General features: G+C 37.7%; 1 protein-coding gene across 11 annotated transcripts in view; it reads left to right on the forward strand.

The window, feature by feature from the left end:
- ABCA1 (ATP-binding cassette A1) overlaps positions 1-25,261 on the forward strand; it is a 101,010-nt gene that overhangs the window by 40,695 nt on the left and 35,054 nt on the right. For 6 of the 11 annotated variants that reach the window (XM_088125163.1, XM_088124926.1, XM_022296536.2 and 3 more), the window contains 8 exons: positions 4,428-4,660; positions 4,760-4,874; positions 4,969-5,058; positions 8,334-8,527; positions 8,607-8,719; positions 15,321-15,449; positions 16,901-17,007; positions 22,696-22,758. In XM_088125163.1, the coding sequence (XP_087981289.1) occupies positions 4,428-4,660; positions 4,760-4,874; positions 4,969-5,058; positions 8,334-8,527; positions 8,607-8,719; positions 15,321-15,449; positions 16,901-17,007; positions 22,696-22,758 (1,044 nt within the window). The remainder of the gene's footprint in view (positions 1-4,427; positions 4,661-4,759; positions 4,875-4,968; positions 5,059-8,333; positions 8,528-8,606; positions 8,720-15,320; positions 15,450-16,900; positions 17,008-22,695; positions 22,759-25,261) is intronic. The other 5 variants (XM_088125000.1, XM_022296537.2, XM_088124979.1 and 2 more) reach the window with 4 other exon arrangements.

A 25,261-nucleotide genomic window follows, 5' to 3' on the forward strand; every position in this document is an offset into this window, starting at 1 on the left:
AAGAGTTCTTGTACCTGTTGATGCAGAATTTGGTACTCTGCAGGGCTCATTCTGTAGTGTGGAAGGTTGGGTAAGGAAGAGCCGGGTATAAGGTCAACGCAATGCTGAATATCCCTTAAGGGTGGCAGATCAGTAGGTTCCTCCAATATTGACTTAAATTCGTTGAGTAACTGGGAGATTCTTGGCTGAATGGAAGTGTCATGGGGTACCACTGCGTCTCCTTTAGCCACAAGGGCAAGGAGAAGAGGTTCATCTTTTTGTAGGAAGTTTTTACCCGGAATAAGCGAAAAGAGTTGTTTGGATGGTGAAGGAGTATCCCTCCGTTGTTTACTATCCAAAGTTGTTGGTAAAAGGACAATCTTTTTACCCATCCAACTAAATTCATAAGTGTTACCATAGCCACGATGTATAGTTTGTAAGTCATACTGCCAAGGGCGACCAAGAAGGATGTGGCATGCATCCATATCCAAGATGTCACAAATGACCTGGTCTTTATATTGGTTTCCAATGGATAGAGGGATAGTACAAACAGAAGTAACTTGAACCTCACCCCCTTTTCGTATCCACGAGACTTTATAAGGCTGTGGATGTGGGTCAATATTCAAATTAAGAGCAGTAACTAACCTTTGGGAGACCATGTTCTCGCTACTCCACGGTCAATGATGACGTTACAAATCTTGCCATTAATGGTGCAGCGAGTGCGGAAGAGGGAATGACGTTGATTAGCAATTTCGACTTTGGGTGTGAGAAGGACCCGTTGAATGACACAATTAATGAGTTCGCCCTCGTCTGGTTCGACATAGGTAGTGTCATCTTTCGTAATCTCAACATCATCAGGGTCATACTGACCGTCATCATCGACCAAGACTACAGCTCTTCGTTGTGGGCAATCATTAGATAAATGGCCAACTTGCCCACAACGAAAGCATTTGCCCAATGTAGGCCTGGCATATTGATTTGTGCCTCTCCTAGGCGCCAACTCCGCCGGTTTGGTAGAAGGTTTGGCAATGTCATCAATGGTTTCAGAGGTCGAGGATGAGGGGACTCCATTATTTTTCCCTGAATCGACTGTAGGGAATTTTGAACTTACAGTTTTATCCCAGGGAAGTCGCCGAATAGGAGTCTTGAGTTTCTTTTTGTCCATTTTTTCATCAATCTTGGTTGCCATGGTTATAGCATCAGAAAGGAAGCCAATTGGTTGGATATCCATCTGGTCTTGTATATCTTCGCGAAGACCATCAACATACGTGGCAATCTTATAGTCCTCTGTTTCGGTCAAGTTGGTGCGTGCTCCCAGACGATGGAATTCCTCAGTATAATCAGCAATGGTCTTGGTCCCCTGTCGACAACGTTGATACTGTTGATATAAGAGCTACTCAAAATTGGTTGGTAGGAAACGTTCGCTCATTAACCGAAGCATGCGCGGCCAGCTGCGAATAGGATGTTTGCCCTGCCGTCGACGATTAACCTCCAGTTGATCGCACCAAGCAGAGGCGCCAGACTTAAGTTTGAAGGCAACCAACCGAACTTTCTTATCCTCCGGAGTATTGGTATATTCAAAAAAATTCTCTACATTCTTGACCCAATCCAAGAATGCTTCAATGTCCATTTTTCCATTAAATTTTGGGAGGTCAATTTTCATCCAGAAGTCAGTACGAACACCTCCTCCATTCTGGCATCCAAAACGATCGAAGCGCTGATTCCCCCGAAGAAAATCCTTTTATTCCCCTGAAGAATCTGAATCTTGGACCCTTAGTTGGAGTTCTTGCTGCCGTCGGTCCCGTCTGTAGATATTTCTTGCAATAACGGGAGTGGGTGATCGGTTTCTTGGTTGATATGCCCGTTCTTGTTCCCGGCGACCGCCGCGATTGCCTAGATCATCCCGTAGCCGCTCTTGCTCAAGTTCTATGTTCTCCAGATGTTTTGATAGGTTCTCCATAAGTCCGTGGATTGTCTGTACACTGGATCGAACCTCTCCTAAGGAATCTTCCACTAACAGTAAACAATCAGTGGTGGATTTTGGTGACAGAGGTTGGTATGTTGAAGGATCTGCTGTGGTTCCTTTGCCGAAAGTCGCTGTGTTCTTCCCAGCCATCAGGTCTTAAGTTTCGAAAAAGGGCTCTGATACCAATTTGGTGTAATACCAAGTAAGAATTTTCTATTTCACTTTTGAATGAATCCTCCAAATACACAAGGGTTGGTATTTATAGATAACCAACCTAACCAACCATCCGACTAACGGCTAAATGAAAAGATACTAACGGCTAACTAGAAGAATTACTAACCAACGGCTAATTTACAACATTTCCTACATCACCTTTGTCTGCCTCAAATCTCAATCCAAGAAGGAGAAGGCTAGGAGAGTCGAGGACTTTAGGCCAGGTTATGAGTGTTCATAAAATCCTAGCTAAGGTCTTGGCTGATTGACTTAGGAAAATCCTACCTGATACGATTTTTGATCTCCAAGGAGCCTTTATTGCAGGTAGGCAAATCCTAGATCAAGTCTTCAGAGTCAATAAGGCAATTGAGGACTATAAGTCTCGTAAGCAAGAAGGGGTCATTTTTAAGATCGATTTCGAGAAGGCCCACGATCATATGGATGGGAATTTTTTTGGGATAAAGTGCTTTGGAAGAAAGGTTTTGGCTATAAATGGAGATTTTGGATTTGGAGTTGTATCAGGATAGTTAAATTCTCCATTCTTGTAAATGGGAGGTCTAGAGGTAAAATCATTGCATCGAGATGGCTGAGACAAGGAGATCCTCTTTCACTTCTCATTTTCATGTTTGTTGTGGACACGCTTAGTAGAGCGATCAGAAGGGGTTGAAGGTGGTGTTCTTGAAGGTTTCTAGGTGGGGAAAGATAGGTTTCCTTGTCTCACCTCCAGTTTGCTTATGACACTATCTGTTATGGTATGGAAGAGTCCTTTATTGATCTCAACGGCTTCCTTTCTTTCTTTGAGGTGATTTCAGGTTTTAAGATTAACAAGATTAAGTGTTAGTTTTGAGGTATTAACTGTATGAGATTCGAACTCAGGCAACCCAGTGGGCTTGGCCTGTCAATCCACTGCGCCAAATTGAACTCTTTCTTAGGTATTAACTATCCTTATAAGTTGTCTATGTGGGCTTCTTTCATGGGGTGAGAGGTAGGGTCTTTCACGTCCTCTTATTTGGGTCTTCCTTAGGCCGGGCTCTGTTGTGGAAAAGGTGCAGAAGCATATCTCCTCTAGAAAAAGGCTTATTTTCCTAGGGAGGGAGTTTAACGCTCATTCAATCTGTCCTCATTGGAATTTTGACTTACTTCCTCTCTTTGTTTAGAATGCCAGCGTCCATTAGCAAATCCTTGGAGAAAATTATGTGTGACTTTCTTTGAGGAGGGGTCGATGAAGGGAAGGGGACTCATCTTGTCAAGTAGGAGTTGGTGAATAAGCCTCTGGTTAGAAGGGGTTAGCAATTGACAGTTTGATGGCAGAATGAAGCCTTGTTGGCAAAAGGGCTATGATGCTTCCCGCAAGAGCCAAATTCTTTGTGGCATAGGGTGATAGCAAGCAAATATGGTTCGCATCCGTTTGAGTGGATGACTGGTGGGGTCTAAAGGCACTTCCAAGAACCCTTGGGTGGCTATCTCTTTTGGTTTTCCCTGTTTTTCTCTGTTCGTTCGTTGTCGGGTGGGGGATAGGTTTGATACTTACTTTTGGGAGGATAGGTGGCTTGGGGATTGTCCATTATGTTCTCTTTTGCCTTGCCTTCACCACCTTTCCTCCATGAGGGGTCGTTCAGTGGCTTCAATCTTGCCTTCATCGTCCTTTGTCCGATAGGGACACGACGAAGTTTGTCTTGTTAGCTTTGTTAGGGGATTTTGTTGTTAATTTGAGGAGGAAGGATTCTCGTCTTTGGTCTCCTATTTTCTTGTAATCCCTTCTTCTTGTGTTTGGTGGATCCCCATCCTTCTCGTTGCTCTGTTTTTCTTTGCTTTGGAAGGTTAAGATTCCAAAGAAGATTAGATTCTTTGCATGGTTGGTCTTGCATAGCATGGTTAATCCTTTGGATCGTATCATGAGGCATTCTTTTGCTCTAAGCAAACCCCATTTCTATATTCTTTCTAAGAGGATCTCGATCATATCTTTTGGTCTTGCCAGTTTGCTTCGTCAGTTCTAGATTGTTGTGTTTGGGGTTTTGGAGTTTGTCTTGCTCGCGCTAGAGAGCGTAAATTGATGTTAGAGGAGGTTCTTCACCACCCTCCATTTCGTGATAGGGGTCGGTTTTTATATGATAATTAATATGCATATGATACTAAACAGAATTCTAATTTCATCATCTAAGCTTGTAATCAAAATCCTCCACCAGCCTTCTTTTAGTAATTATTTTTTTGTTCTGTGGGATGGGATCACGTGGTTTTGATTTTTTGCTTGATCTGATGTCTTTTACAGTTTGCAATATCTGCTGGAATTATCACTTTCTGCACGATGAATAACCTTTTCAAGTACAGTGATAAGACAGTGGTCTTCATCTACTTCTTTTCATTTGGATTAAGTGCAATCATGTTTTCATTTCTGATCTCTACATTCTTCAAACGAGCAAAAACCGCTGTGGCAGTGGGAACACTTTCTTTTCTAGGTGCCTATTTTCCTTACTATACTGTTAATGATGAAACTGTGTCCATGTAAGTATCATTGGTACTAGGAATTATATTTGTTTTATTTAGTTGACAATTTCATTTTTTGAATTTAAATTTGATCCAATTTTTTAAACTCTACATCAGGATAGTGAAGACAACTGCTTCATTGCTTTCACCAACAGCTTTTGCTCTAGGATCCATTAACTTTGCAGATTATGAGCGTGCTCGTGTTGGACTTCGATGGAGTAACTTATGGAGGGTATATTATATTTAAAGAGTTTATCTGTGCCTTTTACAGTAATCAGCAGGATTTTCTGGGGGGGGACTAATTGTTGGCAGCTTGATTTGGATAGGCATCCTCTGGAGTAAATTTTTTGGTGTGTCTTTTAATGATGTTCGTTGATGCGTTGCTTTATTGTGTAATTGGTCTTTACATGGATAAGGTACGACTTTAAACTCAAATATTTTTTAAGGTGAATCTTTCCATTCATAAATATTCATGCCAGAACTTTTTGTTCCTTGAACTTTTAAAACATCAATTTTGTGACTAATTTTTGAAACTTCAAGACAAAAAAATTAGTATGCCAAAGCATGATTTTTTCCTTAACAGAAAGAGAACTAAAACTATCCTTTGTTATTTTACTTGAATAACCTTCACCAAAGTAGGAGACAATCAAGCATCCTAACACTTCCCATCATCTTTCTCTATTTTTAGTTCTAAAATATACAATGAGATGAACGACCTTACTTGAACAAGATCTGTTTTATAGGTTATACCTCTGTATCCTTGACTTCTAAAAAAAATACAATGAGATGATACAACAATTAGAATTCCTAGAAAGTTTACTGATGGACAATGTGTACATATGGAAGGAAAACTGACTTGCCCAATTGAATGGTTCCCTTTTGTGCGATAGATGAGAAACTAATATCTACTGTTCTAATTTTATCATTGTCATCTTATTTCAATGAGAAGTTGTATCTTTGTTCCAAAAAAATTTTATCATTGTCATCGTATCAATTTGCTCCATGCTAAAGAAACTAGAGTCGCCATAACTGACATCAAATATTCACGTATTTTTGTTTTTTTAAAGATACGAACTTCTCATTGATTTAATGAAAAAGAATACCATGTTCAAAGATAAAAGATACAAACTCCAAAAGGAGGGAAGAAAACAAAAAGAGAAAAATGAACTAATGCTAACAGAGTAATTTGAAAAAAGATTGGATAGAGCACACCATTGAGAGGCTATAATCTTATTCATGTCAAAGTAAACCTCTGGAGTTCTACTTTTTCGTTTAAAAAGTCTCTGATTTCCTTCATACCACAGCTCATATAACAGTGCTTTTAACTCCATTGATTCATAACAATCTTGGAGCATCTAAAAGATCCGGACCAAACAACAGATGAGAAACTATCTTTGGAACTCCAAACTCAAAAACCCAGGACATGTTGAATACAAGAGAAAGATATCTCCAGCAAGCAGAAGCATCATTTTGAATCAAATATTCACGTATTAGTATTGCTCTTAGTCTAATTTTGAATCATTTTAAAGATTCTCTCAGACATATCAAAGACAAGTAAATTGCAAATCTTTGAGAGTTGAATGTAATCAAGAAAAAAAATGTAAAGCGCAAGAACCAATAATTATTGAAGAGTGCGATAATGGCATGGTAGAAAGTAAACGTCCAGACCATGCATACAAATGCATCAATACGAAGACCTCTGGAGGTGAATCTTGAAAAAAAACCCAATGCAAATTAAAGATTCATAAGAGGTGATTCCAGCAATACAAGGCATATGGACAGCCAAAGAATACATGATTAGGTTTTGAAGCTGCAAAACACCAATAGCAAACTGATGGCAAAAAAGATGACATTTTCTTTGGTAAAACATCTGAAGTATTAACCGTTCTGTAAGTAATACCCAAAGAATAATGCTGATTCTTTTGAGACTTTTTGATTTTCATATTGCTGAGAAAAAATCTTTTGATAATGGAGAAGATGAAACAAGCTGTCTTGACTGAGAAAGTACCTGAAAGCTCAAGACTCCATATTTCAAATCATCTTGAGAATCCAATTTATTTTTTATTTTTATTTTTATTTTTTTCTATTTGGACATGAAAAGAACTTCAAATTGAAATAATGAAAAGGAACATACATGTTCAAAGATACAAACTCTCGAAAGAGTGAAAAAAACATTACAAAACACAAACTAAATTTGGGAACTGAAAGCACCCCAATTATAACAAATTAGAGTAGGAGAATAATTTCCAAAAAGAGTTGGCATAGAACATCATTGTGAAGTTTTAAATTTAGCTATGCAAAACCTCGATTCGAGGTGGTTAGATTTATGGCTTCTCAATGATGTTCCATTTCTAAATTAATTTCAGATTTCTCGTTGCAAGTATTTGTATGAATTGGGAGGTTTTTATAACTCCTTAGTTAAATTTATTTTTCTCTTTCCTTTGAAGATTTTTCTTTTTATTAATTGAATGAAAACTCTTCGGTCCTTGTAAAAGAAAAAAAAAGGTAAATATTAAATAAATATGGACAATTAATACACAGAATAATATCTATCTTTAGGTCAAATTACAAGTTCAGTTCTTGAACTTGAACTTTCAGGGTTCAGTTCTCCATTTAGATATGAGAGAAGAATAACTATTAGTAATGGAAAAATGGAGAACATTTACACCAAGTAATAGCCAAGAGAACTATAGCGTTAAAAAAAGGGTCATAAGAAAACTCATGTTCTTTGAAAATTCTTTGATTTCATTCTTACCAAGTAATCCAAAAGAAGGCTTTGATAAAGTTCATCCAAAGATGTTAGAATCCATATAAATGAATTAAATTTACCTAACCCATTAGCTTAAGCTTTTGGGTTGAGTGGTGGTTTGTTCATTCTTAAGATGGTATCAGAGCGGGAGGTCCTATGTTCGAACCCCTGCATTGACGTTTCCTCCCCATTTATTATGATTTCCACTTGTTGGGTCTTGATGTTGTTTTCCAAGCCCACAAGTGAGGGGGAGTGTTAGAATCCATATAAATGAATTAAATTTATCCAACCCATTAGCTTAAGCTTTTGGGTTGAGTGGTGGTTTGTTCATTCTTAAGAAAAGAAGTCTTTTTTTCCTTTTAAAAATGGGTGGAATCGAGAACACTGGAGAGGAGAAGCATTGAGTCATTTGGTAGAGCCATGTACATCCAAAATTGGACCTAAGAAAATCCCAGAATCTTGCAGCATACTCACAGGTGATAAAGAACACCATTGTGGAGAGATACTCATGTAAGGCATCCTATGTTGGAGCTTGTCATGAGTGTTAATGGCTTTGTGGCTAATCTCTCAAAGAAAGAATTTGATGTTTTGTTTCTAATGTTCTTCATTTTTCAATCAGATTGTATTGCTCTTGAGCTCATCATTTACTTTGGTTTTTTATTTTTCTTTCTCTCCTATGGAGGTTTGTACCCTGAACAATTTTTTTTTTCATCTATCAATGAAAAGTTGTTTCTTGTTAAAAAAAAAAGTAGAAAGAAACTTCAAATTGAGAATATAATTGTTAGATCCTTATTTATGTGTTTTTGCCAAAAATACCAATAACTAAAATTCCTTTCAATTTCAGTTATGACTTCACTTCAGTATGCTGATTCTTCCATTTTTATGGTTTATTATTGAAAAGGAATAACTTGTTTGGTGAACTATTGCCTCTCTCTGGCGTAGATTCTTTCAAGGGAAAATGGGTTTGGTTATTTATGGAGCTGCTTTCTCCGCAAGTTCTTCTCAAGGAAGAGGAGTATTATCAAAGATTCTGATGTGATCTCTTTAGAAAATGCTAATGCTTCTGGAAAAGGCACCTTTGATCCTATTGTGGAGGCAATAAGTTTGGATATGAAGCAACAAGAGCTCGATGGCAGGTCATTTTCTTATATTATTGTTGGTATTTGCCTTTAATTTATTTCAGAATTTCTACTTAAACCATAACTTTATTTGTAGGTGCATCCAGATAAGAAATCTGCATAAAGTTTATGATACAAAGATGGGGAAATGCTGTGCTGTTGACTCTTTACAACTCACCCTCTATGAAAATCAGATTCTAGCTCTTTTAGGTTTGTTTCTTTAGTGCTTTCATTTATTGCTATTTTGCTTCCTTTTATTATGAGTTTGAATGCTAGGATCCCTAGATCATCATGTTGGCAGTTCGAGTCATTGTTATTATTTTTTTTTTCGGGCAACTGCCTGATCCTTCAACATTTCGTGCCGAGAAACACATAGGAATTAATTCCTAAGGTAGGTGGCCTCATGGGGTTTAAGTTCGAGTCATTATTAAGTTCCATTTTGTGTTGCAATGGAGTTTAACATTGAATACTCAAGGTTTACGTTTTACAATAAAAACAAATAACAAGCGGGAAAATAAATAGAAAACTTAACAAAAAGCTAAAGGAAAGAATTCTTGAAAGTTTAACAAGTGAACTACAAGTTGCATAACTAAAAGAAGCTAAAACAAAGCTTTAAATTGTCATGAAATGAGAGAAGAGGGCTGCTGCAGGTTGTTGTTGGAGAGGTTGAGAAGATTAAGGCTTTTCATTAGTTTTTAATCCCTTTGACTGACCAATTACAAATGAAATCTTATCTTCCCTTGCTGAGACGACATGTTGCACAGAAAGAATGTGTCAAAACACAATGAAACTCGCGTTTCATTAAAGGGTAGTTTCAAAAATTAAGGGAGGAGCGTGGAGCGTGGTTTAATAATTCTGCACAAAAACGTGTTATTTATTATTTTTTCAACTTTAATTGCCACCAAAAGCTGATATATATATGTTTATACTATGCTCAACTAATTTATGCACGGATTAGACAAACCAAACTTTTAACAAGCATTTCTAAGTAGAATAAAGCTAAAAGGAATTTGAATCTCAAATTCCTTTTCGCTTTATTCTACTTTGGTTGTTAAAAGTTTGATTCAAAACCCGAACCCTAACCGTAATCCCACCGTTGCTACCCGCCAACCTAACTAACCCTAACTCCGTTGTCTGTCGTCCACGTCCACCTTCGCCGTATGCTGCGGCCCTAACCTGAACCCTACCCTTCCATTTTTGCCTCTTCTCGTCGTGACCTAACTCGAAACCTAACTTCGCCTCGCCCGATCACGACCCTAACCCGAAACCTAAACCTATCTCTGTTGTTGCTGCTCACCAGCGAATCCTAACCCTAACTCTGCCTTTGGCGTTTGTCACCTTCGCTGCCTGTCGATGACGCTTTCTCCAATCGCTGCTGTCTGACGTATTTTTCCTCTGGAGTTTTTCTCGCCATCAGGGTAGTTTTGGATCAGTTGGTCTACCTTTTGGCTCTTTCGATTATGTTCTTCATCCTAGGGTTGTGTCTCCCTTCGTTGGATTGATTTTTTTCATTCAAGTTTGGATATGGACTTGAGAAGTTGCAGCATAGCAAACAATTAATATTAGATTTGGTGTGATGATGATTGTTTTTTGATCGACTCTATGAAGAATTTTTAGATTCCTCGAGTGGCTTGAGAAGGCTTTGGTTGAGTTGCTACACTTCCCACTTCATTCAAGGTTCCTTATGCAAGTCAGGGATGGGAACGAAACTTGTCGACTCCAGAAAAAGAGATTCTTGAATGGATGGTTTTTGGAATGTGTTGTTTGGCCCACATTGGGTGGAAGAAAATTCATATCAGTGCCTGCTAGCCTTAGGAAAAAAGGTTGGGAAACTTTCGGGGACATTCTAAAAGATTCCTTGGTGAACTCCAATGAGTAGCTATTGAAGGAGGCCACCAACTCTTCGTATGCAGAGAGGGTTAAGAACAGAGACATCATGATGCCATCCCCTGCCGTAGAGGATGAGATTTTTGAGGAAAATTGCCCTTTGGCCCATGCAACGAGACTTTGGAAAAGGGAGCAACTCTTCTTGGGTCCAAAAGAAACTCGAAGTCGTGGAAATAGATTGGGATAAGGCCATGGTTGTTTCAAGGTTTGTGCTCAGGATAGTTGGAAGGCAATTGCTGCTTCCCTAAAAAGTGTAAGTCAACTCCTCCTTGACAGATAAGGCTTTATTTAGATTTTAAAGTGGAAGACCCTTTAACTCTGATTGGCTCAATACGGCTTTCTGGATGTAGATGATGATATTGCAAATGGCTCAAGTTAAGTGGAAGGCCCTTTAACTGTGATCGAAGAGCTTCTCGATGAGTTACATGAGACTCATATATACTTGAAGATTGATCTAAAGTTCGGCTACCACTAGATTCGTATGTCTGAAACGGATGTAGCCCAGCTAGCTTTCAAAACACAAGGAGGACATTATGAGTTTCTTGTGATGCCCTTTCGGCTCACCAATGCACCAGCCGCATTTCAAGCTCTCATGAATTGCAGCCTCAATTTGGAGTCCCATATTCGCCACCTCATCGTGTTCTTCAATGTGCTAAGGGATCATTCGTTGTTTGCAAATTTTAAGAACTGTTAGTTCGCCCAAGGATCAAATTAAGTATTTGGGGCACTGAGTATCAGCGAAGGGAGTGATTGGGAGAAAGTGATGGCAATGCTTCAACGGTATCAACCAACGAATATCAAAGAACTCAGGGTACTACGCCGATTTGTGGAGAACATAACTATGGAACTCTAGCATCCCCCTAATTCAATTACTCAAGGATGCCTTTACATTACAGGCAAATGTCATCAATAATGTAATGTTAAAAAAAATTACAAAAATATAGTAGGTTTCAATTTAAATATAAAAAAGGTAAATTGAATAAAAAATTTGAAAATTAGGGTAGGAGTGGTCAAAGTATAAAATCGCATACATCATATACGATTTATGATGCCACATATGGCCACGTGTGGAGGTGCTCGAAGATAAGATTGAGATCCAACCAAACTCCTATCCTTTTTCTCCTCTAAAATATGGAAGAAAATGAGAATCAAAATGGGGAGAAATCTCTTCGCACTTCTAGAAATTTCATTGATGCTGAAAAGCCAAGAAACCTTCGTTTCCTCTCTCTTAACTCCTTATCAAATTGATTTGAAGATAGGATGGTTGAATTTTAATTTTCTCCCATTTTTATCGTATTTGACTTCTGTATAAATTCGCAAGGTGTATATATTATTTTCGCATAATCACAAAATTTATGCAGGCATTATAAAATAAATTAAAAGTAGGTAAATCGACCTGTTTTTTAAAAACCTCTATTTCTATATATTTTTCTAATACATTATTTAAAAGAAAATCCAAACATTGTAAGATATAACTAAACGACATCGGCCGCCTATAAATCCCATCCAATTTTAGCCCCTTCTTTCATGCACTCTTCCTCCCGTAATTTTAGGTGTCATACCAAAAAATAAAAAAATAATAAAAGCAGGTGACACAATTTACGTTCCCTACAAGTGACTCTTCTTGGTTACCAGGTGCTTGAAATCGTGCCCAATGCGTGTGATTTATGCCAAAATCGCATCCAATGTACGTGATTTAGGACAAAATTGCATTTACCGTACGCGATTCACTTTAAATCGTGTCCATCATATGCGATTTAGCTACCCCACATAAGAAAATAGTTTCAAAACTACCTTGTTTCTGTATATATATATTTTCAAAACATAATTTTTTGAAAAAATCCTTACAATACATGCTAATGAATAATACAACAAATTCAAAATAACCTAACTAACTCTAACAACTTCTATATACATGTTAACAACTTATATACATATTTCCGTACGTTCCAACAATTATGTTGGCTATCCAAGGACTCTAAATGCACCCAAAATCATAATTTTGGTTGTTATAATACTTGGCAGTACTCTTCCGCCGCGACGTCCTCCTATCCTAAGCCGTCGCCAACACCCTCCTAACCAGCTCACCGTCCTTTTTGGCTGCTTTCAAATGGATTGGAGAAATTGCAGCAATCGAAACAGTTACTACTGGGTTGTCCTTTGTATTCAAGATTTTTCATGCAAGTTTGAGATGGGAACAGAACCTGTCGACTCCAGAAAAAAGACTCTTGAAAGGCTGGTTTTTGGAATGGGTTGTTTGGCCCTCTTCGGGTGGAAGAAAATTCATAATTGTACCTGCAGGGATTAGAAAGATCGGTTGGGTAATCTTTTGGGACTTGATAAAAGACTCATTGGTGAATTTCAAAGGGAAGGTATTGCAGGGCGTCTCAAACTTTTCTTTTGCTGAGAGGGCTAAAAGCAGAGATAGTATGATGGCATCCCCTACCGCAGAGGATGAGGTTTTCGAGGAAAAAAAAAGGGAGTAACTCTTATTGCGTTCAAAAGGAACATGAAGTTGTGGAAATAGATTGGGATAATGCATGATTATCTCAAGGTTTTGTGCTCAGGATAGCTGGAAGGCAATCGCTGCCTCCCTCAAAAGTTTCTTCTCGAAAAATTGCCAAATTAACCATTTCTTAGCAGATAAGGCTTTATTTAGATTCGAAAGTGGAAGATCCTTGAACTCTAATTGACTCAATGGTAAATGGCGCAAGTTAGATGGATTTCACGTGAAGTTGGAGAAGTGGGATCTTGAAAAGCATGGCAAGAATGAAATGACAGTTTGTTTTGGTGGCTGGGTGAAAATCTGCGACTTACCTTTAGAGTTTTGGAACACAAATTGCTTCAAGGCCATTGGAACCCATCTTGGAGGTTTGAAGAAAATCTCTTCAGCAACACTAAATCTGTTAGATTGTTCAGCAGCTTTCATTCAAGTAGAGAATAATGATTGCAGCTTTATTCCGGCTTCTATCGAGATAACTACGAAACGCGGAGTGTTTGTGGTAAACGTGGTTGCCTTAAATGAAGCTATCAAGCCGTCTTTTCCCTCCGTTCAGCTTTCAAAGACTTCATTGATTGCAGATTCTTCAAATCCTTTCAAATCCTTTGGATATCCAAAGATTTCAAGAAGTCTGGGCAGACGAAGAGTTTCAATTTGACAATGTTTCTAATAAGGTTAGCTTGGAAAAGCATATTGCAATTGTCCCCTCGTCTACTCAAAACGCACCAGTTGGCCCAAACAATGTGCCGAGTCAGTTGAGCACCCCTATGGTCAGAAAAGAAGTGGCCATTGGTCAAGAAGTGGGCATTATTGGCCCTACTGTTTTTCAAGAGCTAAATGTAGAAGCTTTTTTGAACCAAAAGCCAAAGGGCAACCCGTTTCCATCGAGTATGAAGAATACTGAACGATTAATTCAACCCCTTCCTTTTTACTAGTCTCGTAGAAAACCTATTACTAATTTTGGAAACGAGCTTGCAAAGCCCTCAGTAGCTGAAGGGGTTCAAGTTAACCTTAATAAGGCTTTCTTTGAGGAACGAGAAGTAGTTAGTAAAGATTGTTCGGCTAAGGTAAATGTTTTGTCCATTGGCACTATCCACTCCACTAACGAAGGTTTGCCTCTTAGATCATCTTCCATAGGATTCTCGGATAATGATTTTGAAGATGAGGATGGCGCAATCAGTATTAGTAGTTTAAACTCTTCTCCAAAGTCAGACATCCCAATCGAGGACTTTTGTGAGCATTCCTATGCGGACGATTTTCAATCCTTATTTAACAAGCAAAAAGAAGATGAGAAACCTGTTCTCCCACAGCAAACAACCTTTCTTTCCTTTTTTGAAGAAATGGGGATTACCCTTGTCCCATTTGAATCTGTTTTCTGAGTTTTAAGTTGTTCGAAATGTTGGAATGTTCTCAATTATGCCTTCTGCAGATTTTAAAGCTTTGCAGTTTTAGTTCGGTTGGTTGGTTGATGAGGTTTTCAAAGTCTTTCTCCAGTGTGTGGTTTGACATTTAGTGGTTTATATATGAAGGCTTTTTGATAGGGAGATCGGGTTGAGAAGGAATCTTTTTGATAGGGAGATCGATAGATGGGCTTCTTTCAAATTAGGAGGTATGGTTCCGGGCCAAGGCAAGGATCGTTTATGGTGGAAGGCTGATAGTAAAGGTCGTTTTACAGCGAAATCAGCTTTTATAGCTTTAACGGCTCCCTCCCCTAAATTGAACACGACCACAGCTTCTATGATATAAAATTTTAGGGTTCCAAAAAAGGTGAAATTTTTCCTATGGACTCTCTTTTATAGGAGCACAAACACAGCCGAGAGAATACAAAGAAAGCTCCCCCATTGGACGCTCTACCCTTCAGTTTGTGGTCTCTGCCTAAGAAATTCAGATTCGGTGGATCGTATTTTCATCCACTGTTTTTTTGCCACTCAGGCTTGGAACTATATGGCTTCGCTTTTGGATTTCTCCTTCTGTCTTCCTAAACATATAGATGACTTCATAGCGGAAGGATTTGGTGGGGTGGCGCTCAAAGGCAAAGCTGCGATCCTATGGCAGTGTGCAGCGAGGGCTCTCCTTTGGCATCTTTGGAAAGAGAGAAATAGTAGACTTTTTTAGGACAAATCTGTCCCTTTAGATTCTTTTTGTGTGAATACAAAGCATACAGTCTTGGTGGGCCACAATCCACAAGAAGGCTTTTGGAAACTACAGTCTTTTTTTAATTTCACAGGATGGAAGAATGCGATTGTATAGTTCTCTTTGGGGAGGGTTCTCTCTACCCTCCGCCATTAGGTTGTTCTCGCCTTTTTGGGCTCTTTTGATTTGAATGCATTCTCTTTGTTTCTTATAAAAAATATATATATATATATATGAAGGCTTTTTGAAGACAGCATTGAGGCTTTGTATTTGGTGTTTTCTCCTTATTAGCATTTCGGCTGCGGTCTATTCTTGTGACCTACTACTTGGTTATTTTTGGAGTTTGGTCTTCGTTCTTGGTGCTAAGGAAGGTTTTTCCCTCATGCGGTTGTGTCCCTGGGTTTAGTTTGTTTTCCCAAGGTTGGCAGCAAACAGTTTTTCTGATTTCTGTTTTAGAATGCTTTTACCTCTTTTGAGCTTGTATTGCTCTTGTTGCGATATTTTTTTGTTATTTTTCTATTCTTCTCTCTTTCCTTTTCTTTTTTCACCCCCTTGGGGTTTTGTGCCTCGAACATTTTTCCTTTTCATATATCAATGAAACGTTGTTTCTTGTTAAAAGAAAAATACTTGACAGTACTGTTTTTCATGTTTTCAAAGCATGAGGAGCATGAAAGCCCTATAGTTCTATTAGGTTCAAGTGTGAAGCACAAAGGAGAGCGAGGGCTTCTTTTTTAAGTGCACACCTATAAAATGTAATAAATTTTTTGTATATGAAAAAATATATTATTTTTTCTTTTTGAACAAGAAACAACTTTTCATTGATATATGAAAAGGAGAAAAAGTTCAAGAATACAAACTCCAAGAGGAGTGAGAGGAAAAAAGAAAAGACAAACATAGAATAGGCTCAACAGGAGTATTAAGAATAATAAAATCCAACGATAATATCGAGCTAACTACAAAACAAAACTATCCACCAAGATGTGAGGACTCAATCAGAAGATTCTTTTAGCTTCGGAATCGCCAACGTTATCTCCCGTAGATAGATCTTTGAGTTTCTGAGAGAACTTGACATGAATCTCAGCTAATTCTCGAGCTTGAGCAACTTCTATCTCCAACCTTCTTCTAGAAAAAACTTCAAACATCAAAGCCCATTCATTGTGAGGGAAGATCCATACTACCAAGGTAACCTTTCAAGAGAAAAATTTCAAATAAAGATGATCCACCATAAATAAATAAATCAAGTAATCTGACTTTTCATTTTCTCAAGCTATTGAATAAAAACGAAGCATCAGCCAAAAAGACATGATTCTGCTTTGAGAAAAAAAAATATTATTACAAACAGTGTGTTAAGGTATCTATAAAATAATAAAGTTACTGTAAGCCATTAGCACCGGATGGTATTAGAATAGGAAGTCCTATGTTCGGACCATTGTAATATCATTTTCTCTCCATTTAATGTTGATTACTACTTGTTGGACCTTGCAAATTTGTAAACCCACAAGTGAGGGAGAGTATTAAGGTATCTATAAAATAGTTTGGTGTAACCCATCAACTTAAGCTTTTAGAATGATGTGTGATTTAACAGTAAGATAATGAAAACTTAAGAAATTAGACCTTTTGTAAGATATTGTCGGAAGAAATGAACATTTTAAAAGATTTTTCATAGTTTCTTTATAAATATTTTAAAATTTACGAAAAGGGATACAGGCGAAGCAAGGTAGTTTTATGGTGCTTAGGTACCTTTATAATGCTTTTCTAGGAAGCGTGCTTTTCAAAATACGTATTAAATATATAAGAAAATAGTAGACAATAGTGCTCATATAATTTATTTTAGTGAATAAGATCTCTGAATTGTATTTTTTATTTTTCAGGACATAATGGGGCTGGAAAAAGTACGACAATATCTATGCTCGTTGGCCTTCTTCCTCCTACTGCTGGGGATGCTTTGGTGCTGGGCAAGAATATCATAACAGATATGGTAAATATTGTTTTTCGCAGTCAAGTTCCCCTTATGAACATTTTCTACCTCATCCTACGTTTGTGTCCATTTGTAACTTTCATTATTACTCTTTGTAAGAATATTACCGTTGCTAATTTTCTTCAAGACTATAAAAAACAGTAGTGTTGAACAAGATAGGAACTTCTCATCGAAATAATGAAAAGATACAAAATTGTTTAAAAGAAACAAACTTCCATGAACTTCTTTGATATAATGAAAGGATACAAAAATGTTCAAAAGAAACAAACCCCCAAATGGAGTGAAAAACAGCAATAATAAAAAATAACTGCACGCTAATGATCGTGAATAAAAGCCTCCCAAAGAAAACAAATATAACTAGGAAAGAGAAAACAAAGTGGATAGAGAGAAAAAAAAGCATTTATCTAAAATGATGCACACTTGCACACAGAATTTAAGAAAACCTCAAATCTGATTTTATTCATCATAGGGATTCTATTTATAGAGGGTTATGAACTTAACAAGCTAACTAGTAACTTCAAGTTACCATACAGTAAATGAGTAGCTTTTAAAAAGATCTCAAACGGGAGCTACAAGCAATGTTTAAAGACTTAACAACCAACTAAGGCTATATATGGCTACATCAATTTCTCCCACCCAAAAAAAAACAATTCGCCCTCGAGTTATACGGCCAAAGAAAATTCATTAGGAGCGTAAAATGGGTAAATGTCTGCTACATTGAAGACTGGGCTGATATTATAATAGGCTGGAAGGTCAATCTTGTAGGCATTTGCTCCAAACCGTTCAAGTATTGAAAAAGGACCAAGCTTCCGTTTCTTTAGCTTATTGTAGGTGCTAACCGGAAATCTACTTTTACTTGATGAATCATAATGAGATCCCCAACTTGGAATTCCTTGAATCTTCCCTTCTTATCAGCCACTGCCTTGTACTTTGCATTAGATAGTTTCAGGTGGTGACGGACTTCCTTATGCAATTTGGTAATCCTTGTTGCCATTTCTTCTACTTCCAGACTAAGATCAACAGATACAGGAGGTTAGTGAGATCTTTAGTTAGTCGGGGAAGTTCAGTATAAACTACCTCAAATGGGGACTTCCCTGTTGTTCTGTTTCGCATGTGATTAAAAGCAAATTTTGCTTGAGCTAAGACCATATCCCATTGTTTTGGACAATCTCCACTAATGCAGCGAAGTAAATTCCCCAATGAACGGTTTGTAACTTTCGTTTGGCCATCCGTTTGTGGATGGCTTGTGGTGTTGAATTTTAGTGTAATATAAAATTTCTTCCATGGGGTTCGCCAAAAATGGCTAAAACTTTAAATCTCGATCGAAGACAATTGATTTTGGAGTACCATGAAGGCGAACTATCTCTCGAAAGAATAAAGTAGCTATAGAAATTGCATCCGAAGTCTTTTTACAGGCCACGAAATGGGCCATTTTACTAAATCTATCAGCAACAACCATGATTGAGTCAAAACCCTTTTGAGTCTTACCAGTGTTTTTGAGGCCCAAGGCGCACCGCAAGGCGACAAACCCTTTGATCGCCTTGAGGCGAGAGGCGATACAAAGGCGACGCCCGATTGAAGCAAGGCGCACCTTAATAAATAAGTAAAAATTATACATATAGTGCTTAAATTACCTTAAAAAAATCAATACCAAAATAGTAAATGTCAACAATACAAAAAATCAATACCAAAATATCAAAAATACTTTAGGTGAAAATATTTGGTGCAAATAAATTTTAACTTAAATAATTAAGAAAAATTAAAAATATAAATTTAAAAAGAAATTAATAAAATTAGTGGTTAAGTAGAATACTAAAATTAAATCATAAATTAACTTAAATAAAAAAAAATTATTGCCATCTTTCCCTTTTGCTTCCAGATGGCAAGATAAAATTGCATGTAATTAATGTGCATGCCTTGAAAACGTAAAAGGAATAGGAAAAGTCTCAACCAAGCATCAAATCCCCATATCTTTTAATCTATTTTTCAATTCTTCTTCTACTTCTACTTTTCCAATTCCTCTTCTTCTTCATCTCTAATTCTTCTTTCATGATTCTTTTTCTTCATCTCTAATTCTTCCTTTCCGAGCACCTACGTTGCCCTGAATACACATTCATAGGTGAAACTAAATATTTTGATTGTCTACGAAGAAGGAGAAGGAAGGCATGATGGCTTTCATATCGTGCAATGAGTGGGGGCAAAGGCGGTAGCAATGGCAGCATCAAAGGAAGAAGCGGCGGTGAAAGAGGAAGACTTTTGTGTGGGTTTGCATCTTTTTGGGGCTTCTTTTGTGGGTTTTTTAAAATTATAACAAAAAAAAAAGGAGTCGCCTCGCTTCAAAGAGGCGCTCGCCTCATCTTATAGCGATGGCACCAAGGCGCAGCAAGGCGCACAAAGGCGAGCGCCCGACTGAAGGCGCTCGCCTCAGCGCCGTTCAAGGCGCGTCCAGGCCAAAACGCCTCGCCCCTCGCCTTAGGCGAGCGCTTGGGCGCTCCTCGAAAACACTGAGTCTTAGTGATGTAATCCAATTGGAAAGAAAGAAGTTTATTTCATAATGTCCTCAAAGATACATAAGATCCTAGTATTTATAGATAGCTAGGATACGGCTAACTAACTTCTAACAACCTTAGGAGCTAAACTAACTTCCATTAAAGGTTAGTTACATCAATTTCCCCCCTCTCAAAAAGAAACTCGTCCTCGAGTTATGCAGCCAAAGTGAAAGAATCTGGTGGATCATAAGGATAAATGTCCGAAACATTGAAGATGGGACTTATGTTGAACTCTGGAGGGAGTTTGATTTTGTAAGCATTGTGTCCGTACTTTTGTAAAATTTTAAAGGGACCAAACTTCTTCTGTTGTAGCTTATGGACGGATTCAGTTGGTAATCTTCCTTTGGATAAGTGTATCATAACAAGATCTTCTTCTTTGAATTCTGTTGCTCTTCTCTTGCTGTCCGCTTTTGCTTTATATTTGGCATTAGCTTCCTCGATGTGATTGAAGACATCTTGATGTAATTTTGTCATTTGCTCTGCCATTTGTTCGGCTTCTAAGCTAAAATCGACAGTAGAAGGAATATTAGCCAAGTCCACAGTTAAACGAGGAAGTTTCGTATAAACAACTTAAAAGGGAGACTTCCCTGTAGATCTATTCTTCATATGATTAAATGCGAATTCTGCTTGTGCTAATGCCAAGTCCCATTGCTTAGGTTTGTCGTTACATAGACATCGAATGAGATTGCTAAGAGTTCTATTGGTCACCTCCATTTGTCCGTCCGTCTGAGGATGGTTGGTGGTGCTATACTTAAGAGATGTATCAAATTTTTTCCAAAGGGTTTTCCAAAAGTGGCTCAAAAGTTTGACATCTCTATCGGAGACGATTGATTTTGGAATGCCATGTAAGCGAACTATCTCCCTGAAAAATAGGTTAGCCACATGGACAGCATCTGAAGTTTTTTTACAAGCTAGAAAGTTATTCATTTTGCTAAACCAGTCAACCACAACAAACACAAAGTCATATCCTCTTTGGATCTTAGGTAATCCTAACACAAAATCCATAGACAAATCTTCCCAAATTGTACATGGTGTGGGTAGAGGTATATATAAACCTGTGTTTTGCTTTTGACCTTTATTAGTTTGACAGATGTAACACTTGGAAACATAGCTAAAAACATCTTTTCGAAGCTGAGGCCAAAAAACCCGAGTTGCTACAAGGGTTAGTGTCTTGTCTCTGCCAAAATGACCGGCTAGGCCGCCTGAATGAAGATCTCTAATTACGGCTTCTCTTAAACATGTGTGGGGAAGACGTAAAGTGTCTCCTTTAAAGAGGTACCCATTCAGTAAATGGAAATCTGCTGTATGGTTGTGATCAACACATTTAGTCCAAATAGCATGAAAATCAGGATCATTTGTATAGGGTGTAGGTATATCCGAAAAGGCTGTAATCTCTCCTTGGAGAATAGTTTGCAGGGCTCCTTTTTCTACTAAGAGCATCGGCAGCTTTATTTATTGTTCTGTTTTTAAGTTTTATAACAAAATCAAAGTGTTGAAGAAATGAGAGCCAACGTGCGTGCATGCGGCAAATGGATTTTTGTGTATGCAGAAATTTAAGAGAGAAGTGATCTGTGAAAAGGATGAATTCTTGACTTAATAAGTAGTGTTCCCATTGTTTTAGGGCCCTAACAAGGGCATACAATTCCTGCTTGTATGTGCTTCACTTTTGGCAAGAGAGGCTAAGTTTTTCGCTGAAATACTCAATAGGGTGTTGGTTTTGTGATAGGACAGCACCAATTCCGATGCCAGATGCATCTACAGCGACCTCAAATGGTAGGGTGAAATCAGGGAGGCATAATACCGGGTTTTGGGTGAGTCTAGTTTTTAAGGTTTTAAAGCTATCCTGCTGATTTTTTCCCCAATGAAAGTTCCCTTTTCTTAGGCAATCAGTTAAAGGTCTGACTATAGTACTAAAGTCTTTTATTTTTCCTTTAACTCCGAGATGTTTTAGGACCCTCTCATCCTCCATTTTTAATTGGCCTTATCGGCCATAAAGGATTAACAAGACAATCAACCTCAAAGTGGTTTTTCAAAGTAGTAGCTATCTCCTCCCAATTATCATGAGCTTTAAGTCTATACCATCAAAGAATTGCAGTCCGTTTCGACCACATCCCTTTCTTTTTTAACTCAAAAGCTTTGATGAACATCTATTTGGACTGAGGGAGCAGATACACCTACCAAATCAAACGACTTTTGAGAACTCTCCAAGGCCATAGAAAACTGAAAATCGGACTTGCGCAGGAAATCAGCCTTATTTTGTGAGAGAGAGATAGAATCCTTCATCATTTCCCAAAAGACTAGCCATCCTCTTTTCTTTTGTCCAGTAGGGACCACTATTCTTCCTCTCATGCCTGATTTAGGGATCAAAATGCGATCAAAGCAACAACTTCCTTGTTAAAACTCTTCATAAGTCTACAAATACTGAACTCTCCTTTTGCTTGTCTGAAAAAATTAGCACTCAATGGATGTTGCATCAAATCCACAATAGCCTCTTCAAGCCAAATGAGCTGCTTCTTGTGGAATGAAATATAAAACTGCCGATTATCAAAAAACTAGTCCAACTTGAAAAAATCGTTAAGCAAAGAATGATGAAGAAAGACTTGTTTGCAACTCGACTACTCCTTGAATCCATGCTGAAGAACTTACTGCAAACTAAAACTCAAAGATTTCACCGTCAAAGCAAACCAACGGAGACGAATCGCCTAGGATTGGATATGTTTTTTTTAAACAAAAAAACTAGAAACGAACTTCTCATTGATAAAATAAAAAGATACAAATGCTCAAAAGACACAAACAGCCGAAGGAGTGAAAAAAAAAAAGAAGACAGAAAGTTAACGATGGTGAATAAAAGCCTCCTAGTTCATATAAATGTGGCTAGGCGAGTAAACAGAAAACATAAAAGAGAGAGAATTCCAAGAAGAAGCTTTGAATATAGCTAATTCATAACGCTTAACCCAGGATCTTCTCTTGATTCAAAGAATCTTGTGAATCAAAGAATCTTTCAGTCTTCTTCCTCATGATTTTTCTTTCATTTTAAGGCTTTGTTGTAATTTTTTTAATGTCATAATGTTGTTGACATTTATGTGCATCATGTATTTTTTCTAATTTTGAAACTTATTTCTATTGAATTGTTTTGTAGGAAGAAATACGGAAAGGGTTGGGTGTGTGTCCCCAGAAGGATATTCTCTTCCCAGAGCTGACTGTAAGCAAAATTAGTTTATTCCTTTTGTCACTACTAATATTCAAAAGATTATTATTATTTTTATTATAATGGCATTGGATAAACTATGTCTAGTTGAGTCACTCTTAAGATAATAAAGTTTCCTACTAACCTCTTATACCTTTATCCCGAGGATCTATTAGAAGACCATCTTGTGATATTAATATTGCCACCAATGCAGCAATAATTTTCACATTATGCAATTCCGCCCGTAGGTGGTTAATCTTTTGGGCCATAAACATTTGCTAACCAATCGTGACTAAAATTTGAGAAAGAGATTAAGATGGATAAAGAGTAGAATTTCCTTAATGTTAGAATACTTATATCTCATATTATTGTAATAGTCTTTATTATTTTGTCATTTATCATCCTTTTACATTCTTTACTTAGGTCAATGTTGTATATTTGTCGATATATGTTCTTCTGTGAATGATAATGGATTGATTTGATTCTTTCCAACCTTAGTCTCTACATAGTATCGGAGCCCTAGGTCTTTTCCTAAAATTTTTCTGTGAACCTTAGGGTTTTGTGCCCATTAGGGTTTGAAGCTTGGAACACTTTCTTTCAAGTGTTGGTTAGTCTCTAACTCGCTGCAGTACCATCATCCTCTGCCACTGTTGCGTTTGGATTCGAGTTCGTCATTTGCGGGTGTCTTGTGTGGTTGGTATCTGTTTTTAGTTCGTGAGTTGTGGGTTTTTGTCTTTGCTTACTGTACTTCGTCTTTTGTTGCTACCCTTTGTCGTCAGCTGACACACTTTCGTTGTGAGTTTCATTCACAACTGCTAGGACTTCTCAAATCAAAAACTTTGCTTGGGTCGGTTCAGTTTGTTCTAGTTGATTCAGTTCATTCGCTTCAGTCTATTTGGTATTTTGGTTCGGTTACATAGGTTCGGTCTTTCGATTCGTTTTTTCCCCTCTAAATTTGGTTTGGTCTAGCTCAGTGCAGTTTTCTATGTCCATTGTTGAAGTTATGGTCTTGTAACTTTGTTACGTTCTTTGAAGATACTTCTTTTTCATCATCTTTGAGTGATAGTCAGGGAGAGCATCCAAAGGGGATGATGACTTCCTTGTCCATTATTATACTGAAGTCCCTTCTAGCGATACATCTTCATTTGTGCCTGCTCCTCTCCCACCTATTACTTAGGTTTATTCTCGATGGCAACCTCCTTTGGTCACATGTCCCATACCAGCAGTTTCTTCGTCATTGGATTTAGAAATGAGTGATGATCTTGTCATTGCTCTCCCAAAAGGTGAACGCCAGTGTACTTATCCTTTTTCTTCTTTTGTTTCATATAACCATTTGTGCTCCCCTACTTGTTCATTTATTGCATCTCTCGAGTCTTTATCCATTCCTAAAATTGTGTGTGAAGCTTTGTCTCATTTTGGTTGGAATGCTGCTATGTTGGAGGAGAATTGTTTGTGAAGCTTTGTCTCATTTTGGTTGGAATGCTTCTATGTCGGAGGAGATGGCTGCCTTAGATGACAATGGTACTTGGGATTTAGTTTCCTTTCCTGCAATTTAGTTTCCCTCCCTACAAGAAATAAGGTGTTTACTACCATCTAGCATTTTGCTACTAGATGGCAATTGCATGTGAGTATTTTGGCCCTAGCTTGAAAATGTAAAAAAATAAAAAAAAATATAAAGAGAAAGGTTGAAGCAGCAGATACTAGGAGATGTAGGTTTGTCGATTCTTCTTCTACTTCAAGAAAAGAGAAAGGTTGAACTGCACATATGAGGAGTTGCAAGTTTGTCGATTCTTCTTCTACTTCTTCTACTTCCTCGATTCTTCTTCTCTTCTTCAAATTTTGATTCTTCTATTGTTTGGTTCTTCTTCTCAATTAAAGAATCGTTTAAAGAATAATGGAAGAACTTAAGAAGAATCGAAGTAAAACATGAGAAGAATCGAACGAAACATCCGACTTTTTGCCCACCTTCAACCAAGCGCTTTCCTCGCCTTATGGTGATGGTGTGCCAAGGTGAGGAATGACGTGCGAAGGCAAGCGCCCGATTGAAGACGCTCGCTAGGGCGGTGTTCAAGGCGCAAAAGGCCCAAAACACCTCGCCCCTCACCATAGGCGAGCGCTTGGTTGCGCCTTGAAAACACTGGCCGAACTAACATCAATATATATCTCTACCTACCCGTCTTTAGATGACTTGTTGATAGAGTATGCAATGTTTGGTCTAATGTGTGATAGATAGTGTTTAATTATACTGTATAGTTTCTTTATTTGAAATTAGTTCCTAACTGGTAAGTGTTTTCTTGTATGCTATTTTCCTTTTTGGTTTTTTTTTTTTTTGTTCAGTACTTGCTATTTTAGACCATCCTTGTATCCATCCTTTGTAATAAAGAAAGAATTATTTTCTTGACATTGACGGAAACTTCCCGACAAGTCTTTGATTCATACCTTTGTCAATTGCAATAACCTCTTCACTTCGGTATTGGACTAGATTGCTGCACCAAAAATTTACCGGTCTTCTTTAGCA

Source organism: Momordica charantia, assembly GCF_013281855.1.
Source record: "Momordica charantia cultivar OHB3-1 chromosome 1 unlocalized genomic scaffold, Mcharantia_2.0 BLBB01000001.1, whole genome shotgun sequence".
NCBI classification, from domain to species: Eukaryota; Viridiplantae; Streptophyta; class Magnoliopsida; order Cucurbitales; family Cucurbitaceae; genus Momordica; species Momordica charantia.